Here is a 7,572-nt window from a genome sequence, read left to right on the forward strand (position 1 = left end):
CACCCACCCCACCAACCGCCAGACTTCCCACACTCCCCGTCACCTTCGCCAGTCTCCGGGGGGCTCCCAGGAGACTGGTGAAGGTGACCCTAGGTGTGCTCGGAGGGGGTCCCCTAGATCTTTCTGCCAGGAGCACACCTAGGGAGTCAGGCTGCCGATGGGGGGCACGTCTTGCTTGGCTACAGCCGTCTCCAACCTGCCAAACTCATTCCTTGCTCTGCACAATCAACGAGGGGTCTCGAGGTGGGTGGCGTCTGGGGGGCATTGCAGCTCACACCGAGGGGCCGCGGGACAGGCACCCAGGAGGAGGGGCCTCAGGGGCAGCTCCCTCATCGTGGAAAGATGGTGGATGTGTGTGCGTGTGTGCGCGAGTGTGTGTGTGCGAGTGTGTGCGTGCGAGTGCTTGTGTGTGCATTGGCTGCAGGGAAGCATGTGGCAACGTGTGCTTTCTAGGGTGGGGGTTCGGATGTAAGATTTTAGGGGGGGTTGTGCCAATTAAATTTTATTTGCACGGATTCTGGTCCTCACGTTCCATTTTCCCCAACTTTGGTCTCGCTGGGTCGCCCCAACTAGCTCCGTGACGAATTTTAGTGATGGGAAATTGAGCAAAGAATGAGTTTGGGCCATTGCTGTTGCCAGTTCACCCCAAAAGCGCCCGGCGGCGAGTTTCCCTGAGAAGGCAGACGGCGCGCAAGCAAGGGTGTGCCCACCTGAATCTGTCCCTTCCTCTCGGCTGGTTCAGGGACTCGAGTCCAGGCCAATCTGACTCGAGGTCCAAAGGGGAAGAGAGGAAGGGGGGGGGGCGCCAAATTCCTTTATTTTGCCAATTGTTTCGAAGCCAATTCGTTTTTAGTATTTTTTCAGCCAATTGATTTTTTAGGTTTTTTTTTTAAGCCAATTAGCTTTTCTGGTGTTTTTAAAAAGCCAATTAGTTTTAAGGGGGCTGGGGTGTGTGCGTGTGTAGTTTAGGGTTCCATGTTTTCAATTTTTTGATGTATATGTGTAATTTGGGGATGATTTAGGGGGTGAGTTAGGGGTTGTGGAGGATGTTTAAAGCCAATCAATTCCGTATGGTTTTGAAGATGTTACCGTAGTTCCCTTGGCCCGATGGAGGGGGCCTGGGAGGGCAGCCTGACCTGGGGAGGCGGGGCACGGGGGCTGGGCTCAGGAGAAGCCCTGGAGGAGGAAGTGGGACAGAGAGATTTCAGTGGTGGAACCTGCTGGAAACGTCCCTGGTCAGGAGGTCACAGGGCGATGGCACCATGCTGCAGGACGACGACGCTTTGGCTCACTTCTGATTGCTGGGCATCTCCGGAGAGGCGTCCCCGTGGGTGGGGTCTTGGGCGGGCAGGGCTGGCAGCTCGTGGGGGTGTTTGGCCTCCCTGACCGCTTCGAGCTCCTTGGCGAGCGTGCGACCCCGGCGGGCACGCAGGAGGGCAGGCAGGCCCCTGCGCAGGCGCTGGGTGGACTGCTTCCAGGTGTCATATTGGAAGAACTTGCCCACGGGGTATCTGGGGAAGTTGTCCTGAGGAGGCGAGGGGCCAGTCACCGGGTGCCCACTCCGCGGTCCTCTACCCGAGCCACCCGCCCTCCTGAATGGGTCTCTCTTGGCGACCCGACAGGGGGACCGTGGCCACACCTGCCATCGTGCAGCCCCAGTGTGGCAGTGCGACTGGTCAGTAACTTGTGCTGATGTCCACAGCGGTGGGGAGGGACAGCGGCAGCCATGAGAATGGCCTTCCAGGGACCCCACCAGCTAGGACGCTGGCTGCGCCCCGCCCCTTGGCTAAGAGCCCCCCACTGCCGGAGCAGACGACTATTCCTGTGTCTAGAGAGGGGCGCTCACCGGAAGCACGGTCGGAGGGGTCGACACGTCCCTCTCGGACTTGGCGGGGGTGGCGCAGTAGGTCTCCAGGAGGGCCAGGTCACAGCTGCGGAAGCAGCACTCCTCAACGATGCCACGGCTGCGGCGGTTCACACGGCTTGCGGGCCTGCCTGGAAGTCCCACAGGATACACGGGCGACTTTAGCGACAGGCATCCGCTGGGCACCGGGCCCGGGGGGGGGTCCCCCAGGGAGGCCTGGCCACCCTTCAGGAGCAGGAAGGGAAGTGAGAGCTGCAGGCAGAGGTGCCCCAGAAAGGTGAGGAGAGAGGGGAGAGCATGCGTCAGGCCCCCGGCCTCGGGTGCCTCCTTCCTCAGATTTGAAACGGGCAAAGCCTCCCGGCCACACGGCCGGACAGACACCACCAGGACCAGAGGCCCATATTGGCAGTGGTTTGGGAACTGTGGGGTGTGAGCCCAGTTCAGAGGCCACCCAGCAAGGGACCACTGGGTGGACACAAGCGTGGCCCCTGAACTCGGACCCTGACCTGGCACCACCTAGGAGCCTGGGGGGCCCACACCCCGGGAGCCGCAGAGGCAGGGAGGAACAGGCAGGAGAGGAGAAGACGGGAGGAGAGGAGTGAGGAGGCCATGGAACCACTCGCTTCTTCCCTCCCGCCTTCCCCCTCTCCCCCATGGCAGGGCTCAGCTGTAAGAAGAAAGTCACGGGAAAGGGCAGGCGCCATCAGCGGGAGGAGGTAGAGAGAGGGACCCCAGCATGGGGTCCCAGGAGCAGGGACTCGGCCCACCCCTCCTCTCGGGGCAGCGGTGCAGGGGGCCTCTCCTGGGCGAGGAGCGAGGAGCGGAGGCACTGGCCCCCAGCGCCACTTCCTGCCCTGAACGAGGCAGGCGAGAGGGAAGGCACAGGGGCCAGGGCAGCAGGGCTTCGAAAGCGTCAGCAGCAGGTGCACTTTTCAGAGAGAAGCTTCGAGATGCATTTGCATCCTGTGAGCCCACTTCAGTGTGGCAGCGTGGGTAAGTAGAGGCTGTGGAGGATGTCACGTGGCAAGTGTCAGGTGGGAAAGACAGGGCACCCCATGCCAGCGAGGAGAGCCGCCACTCCTGATGGCGTGGGGCACGCCCTGAGTGTCAAGCTTGCCCCCAGCCCCCGCCCAGGTGCCCACCCAGTCCCCCTTCTGGGGGCTGAGTCTGAAGGACAGCGAGCAGTGAGCCCAGCCGCCAGCCCCCCAGGCTGCAAATCGGGAGAGAAACACGAGGAACAGTCTGAGCACTCTCGGGGCGGCAGGTGGGCACCCCACAGCCATCCTCCTGCCACCCGCCGCCCGCGTGCGCACACTTGGCCCTGATACCCACCACACACGTTTGCTTTTATTTTTATTGATTTTAAATCTTTTTCATCAGATTTTAAATCTTATCATCCGTGCGCACACGCCCCTGTCAAAATGTCCACCGAGTGCAGGAGAAAAGGCAGGTTGCTCGGCGCCCACTGCCCTGCCCAAGGCGGCGGTGACTTGGCAGCGGGGGCCGGCGCCACCCGCCAGGAGCTCTGGCCCCAGGGGAGACCCCTGGCAGTGCATGTGAGGAATGGGGCACCTCCGGCCACCCCCAACAGGAGCTGTGAGTGCGTGTGGCAGGGACACCGGGCGAGCAGGTGAGCCCAGGCACGCTGCAGGTGCTTGGCACGCCAAGGCCTCAGAGCAAGGGCTGGGCCAGTCACCTTGGAGTGTCCTCCCCAGCAAGGCTAGGCATCCTCACCTGTCACCCAGGGAGGTCTCGCCCAGGTCTACTAAAACCACCCCACACTGACTGAGCGCCTGCTGTGTACGCCCCCCCAGCCCCAGCCCCAAGCTACTTACTGAAGTAGAAGCCGCGGTCCCCACAGACAAACTGGAGGGTGTCCACCAGCTCCCCGCCGCACAGGGTCTCACTGGGGCGGTAAGCAGCAATGCAGCACGAGGCCAGGGCCAAGAAGGTGAGAAGCACCAGCATCGACTTCCCCACTGGGACCCCCATTGGTATCTGGGGGCAGGAGAGAACCACGGTGAGCCGGGTGCCGGGCCGGGTGCCCAGCCGTCTCTGACGTTAAGACGCAATTGAAACTTTAAAGCATGGCTTTCTCATAAATGCTGGCATTTTAATTACAAAATAACACACACGCTTCAACTGCTGAGATGAGGGCACAGGGTCACTTTGGGAAGGAGGAAACATCTCATGGCGCACAGAAAGGGCTCGGTGGCCGAGTCACAAGAAGCGCTAGTAGCGTGGGGTGACCATGCCCATCGTCACTATTGCAGGATCTCGGCCACACCCACGGGCGCCAGGGCCCTTGCTGGACAGTGGACCTGGCCTCCGGCCTGTGACATCATGGAGATGAGGCCAGCCCAAGGGCATGTCACCGCTTCTCGGGCCTCCACGCACCAGCCAAGAGGGCAGCCTGCCCCGCCTCACCGCAGAGCACATGCGCTCAGGAGGACCAGCCCTCCGCCCTCCACCCCCTCCAACTGGGCAAGGGTGTCCAGGAAGACCACCCCTCCCAGAGCAGCAGGCGGGGCCGATGGGCCTCGTGGAGCTTCCATCCTTCTGGTCTGAGCAAAGCCCCGGCCGAGGATCCAGTGGTCAGCGCACTCATACCCGCTTACTCCCGGGACCCTGTTCTCCTGGGTCGCCCAGTCCTCCACCTCCAGTGTCCCCTGGGCACCCCAAACACGGAAAAGCCAAAATGCCTCCTTTGCGGGCCTCGAATCACACCACCTAAGGTCACGGACCTCAGAGTCCCTCTGTGACCACCTAACCACTCCCCATCTAGAGTCCGAACTCTGCTGGTGGGAGCCGGAGAGAGCAGCTCAGGCCCCCTGGGAGTCCAGACACCAGGTCCCCCTGGAAGCAGAGGCACATTCTAGGACACACCCCCCTGCGGGTCCTGCGGCCACAGGGCTGCAGGGCAAGGGTTAACCAGCTCCCTTCAGCTCGGTGGCCTGGGACCCGCACAGCAAGCTGCCCTGGCCCCTGCAGAAGGTGGAGCCCTCCAGGCGGGCAGCCCCAGCCTTCCCCGACAGGCCCAGGGGAGTTCTTGATGCAATAAATCACGTGAGCAACGGAGTAGGGGATGAGAAAGAAACACAGTCTGGCTTGTCCTCTCTCTAGGGCAGCGGGCAGCTCCACAGAAAGACTGAAAACCACCCGGTCACCTCTCGACTGGACCCCAACCAGTCTCCCCACCGCCCCTGCCACCCCCTTCCCGAGTCCAAGAACACACTCAAGTGCGCGGCAGAAAGCGGGATCCGGGACAAGAGGCACATGGAGGGGCAGGACAGGTGAGGGTCCAGGAACAGCCCGGAAGCTGGCCGCAGAGGGGCACGAGGGAGGAGCAGAAGAGGAAGGAGCAGGTGAGGAAGCCAGAGACCCAGGAGGAGGCCGGCGCGAGGCAGGCGCAAGGCAAGGCGCAGGCCAGCGACATGGCCGGGCCAAGGCTGGCGGGCGTCCTGGGCTGCCGCAGGCTGGAGTGAGATGGCAGCGGGGTCCTCGCTCCACAGCCCTGGTTACCTGCAGCTGGACAGGAGGCTCGCTGGGGTTGAAGAGGAGGAGAAGGAGGAGGAGGAGGGAGCTGGACGTTTCTCTCGCAGGAGAAGCGATGTCCAGTTTGCAGGCTGGTCAGTGCCTCCGCTTTTATGTCTGAGCGGGCTCCTCCCAGCCCCGGCTCCACCCTACCCCCACCCCTCCGCCTGCTGACCACTCCCCCCGCCCCTTTGCTCCCGCCCCCTCCCTCCTCCCAGCCAGTCCCTCCTCTCCTGCACCCCCCACCACTAGCTCTGGACCATCCCTTAGCAAAGTGCCTTGGGGGGCTCTTTCTGCACCCCCCAGCCCATCCCTGCACAGGGCAACAGGAGGGATGTCTCCTTTCCACCTCCCTGCACGGAAACTTCCATGCTGCCCACCGGCCGGGGGTGGCTGCCCCTCTCCGGCTTGCACGCTCCTGCCCTTCCGAGCCTCATTCCAGCCCCTCTCCCCGGATTCCTGCTCGGAAACGTCGGGGACAGAAAGGGAACGTGGGGGACATACTGCAAATGTGGCGTCTGGCCCGACTCCTTTGCCAGCGCGCCCCCTCGCTCCATCCGGGCCCCGCCCACCCAGTCTTTCCCTCTGTCTCGCTGGCAGCGAGTCAACATACCAGGGTGGGCTTCTCGGGCTCTGCCCCCCACACTCCCCGGCGCCCGGGGACGCCCGCCAGGCGCAGATCACACACTTCCCGCGACACCCCTACGCCCGCAAACCGACCAGGAAGTTGTGGCCCTCGCAGACAGCTCACACCTCCCTCGGCGCGTCCCGGCGCCCCCGCCCCCCAGACTCCGCGGGGCGAGGGCGAGAGCGGGGACCGCGACGGGGAGCGGGACCCGCGGCCTCCCACCCTCCCCGGCCCAGCCGGCCCGCGCCGAGCCCCGGGGCCGGGCGCCGCCAGCCCGCCCGCCGCGCCGCTTACCTGGAAGCCGGCGACGCTGCCGCCCACCTCCCTGCTGCGTTTCGCAAACCGAACAGCGGGCGTGGGCCCTCCTGCCGGGCACTCCTCTGCCAGCGCCGCTCTGGCCGGGTCGCGGGGGCCGAATGTGCGACGGGGCAGAACGGGGGGATGGCTTTTTTTGGGGGGTGGGATTTGTCTGATCGTTCGGGGAGGACGGGCTGTCTTCGGGCTGGGGCGGGCCAGATGTTGTACTTTCGGGGGGGAAAGGGTGTCGTGGAATGAGGTCAGCTGTTGTATCAAGGATAGAGGGGCAGGACAGTGGGAGAGAGAGAGTGAACGTAAAAGGGGGGGGCCGAAGAGAGGGTTAGAGAGGGAGAGAGGACAGCGAGGGGCGGGCAGGCTCACAGCGGGAGAGAACAGTGGAGAGAGAAACAGAAAGCGTATAATTAATCCACTTTGGTACGGCGAAGGCGAGAGGGCGGGCGTGGAGGGGGAGGGAGTCGGAGGCCGGGAGCCGGGGGGGACGGGAGGGAGCGAAGGGAAGGTGGCGGGAGAAGAGACGGGGCCGGGGCCAGATGCGGAGAGGGGCTGGGGCGCACAGAGAAGCCGGGGAAGGCAGCAACGTCGGGGGCCGGGGGAGGTGCTGACGGGGGGCGGAGTGGAGGCGTCTCCCCGGCCGCGGGCGCCCAGCTCGGTTTGGGCCGACGGAGCCCTCGGCCGTCGCGAGCCCGGGCCTGGGGGGGGGCAGGCGGTGGCGCCGCCGGGGCCGCTCGGGACGCAGCGCGGAGGGGAGCGGCCGAGGCTGCGCGCCGGGGGAGGGCTGGGGGGGAGCGCGGGGGATGACAACGCCGGCGGCCTGCGAGCCGGACTGCCTGCGGGGGGGACCGCCTCCCCCGGCGAAGCGGGGACGGGGTTGAGGTAGACGACGAGGAGGCGGCGGGGGATCCGCAGGCCTGGCGGAGCGCGGCCCGCCGACGGCGCCCGGGACGGGAGTCAGCAGCGAGGCGACGGACGGCGTCGGCGTGGGCCGCCAGCCCGGGTGGAGGCGCTGGCGGGCCGAGCGCGGGCGGGCGTGGGCCAGGAGGCGGGGGCGGCCGGAAGGGGGGGCCGGGGGCCGGCCTGGCCTCACGCAGCTCCGCCGGAGAGCAGGCGAACTGCGGGCGCCAACGCCCGGCTCTTATAGCCGCGCCACCCCGCGGCCGGGCGCCCGCTCGGGCCCCGCTGGCCGTGCGCCCGCGCCAATGGGCGCCCGCGGGGCCCTCGCCCCGCCCCT

At 65.4% G+C, this 7,572-nt stretch overlaps 1 protein-coding gene across 4 annotated transcripts in view; it reads right to left on the reverse strand.

Moving 5' to 3' along the window:
- Positions 1-862: 862 nt before the first annotated feature.
- Positions 863-7,572, reverse strand: part of IGF2 (insulin-like growth factor 2) — a 14,697-nt gene continuing 7,987 nt past the window's right edge. For 3 of the 4 annotated variants that reach the window (XM_012651966.1, XM_012651968.1, XM_012651965.1), the window contains 3 exons: positions 3,700-3,862; positions 1,847-1,995; positions 863-1,525 (listed from right to left, as the gene is read on the reverse strand). In XM_012651966.1, the coding sequence (XP_012507420.1) occupies positions 1,289-1,525; positions 1,847-1,995; positions 3,700-3,856 (543 nt within the window). In that variant the 5' untranslated portion in view covers positions 3,857-3,862 and the 3' untranslated portion in view covers positions 863-1,288. Of the gene's footprint in view, positions 1,526-1,846; positions 1,996-3,699; positions 3,863-6,320; positions 6,850-7,572 lie in introns of those variants that run through there. The other variant, XM_012651967.1, reaches the window with a different exon arrangement.

The sequence above is a fragment of the Propithecus coquereli genome, unplaced genomic scaffold, assembly GCF_000956105.1.
Source record: "Propithecus coquereli isolate 6110/MARCELLA unplaced genomic scaffold, Pcoq_1.0 Scaffold377, whole genome shotgun sequence".
Classification (NCBI taxonomy): Eukaryota; Metazoa; Chordata; class Mammalia; order Primates; family Indriidae; genus Propithecus; species Propithecus coquereli.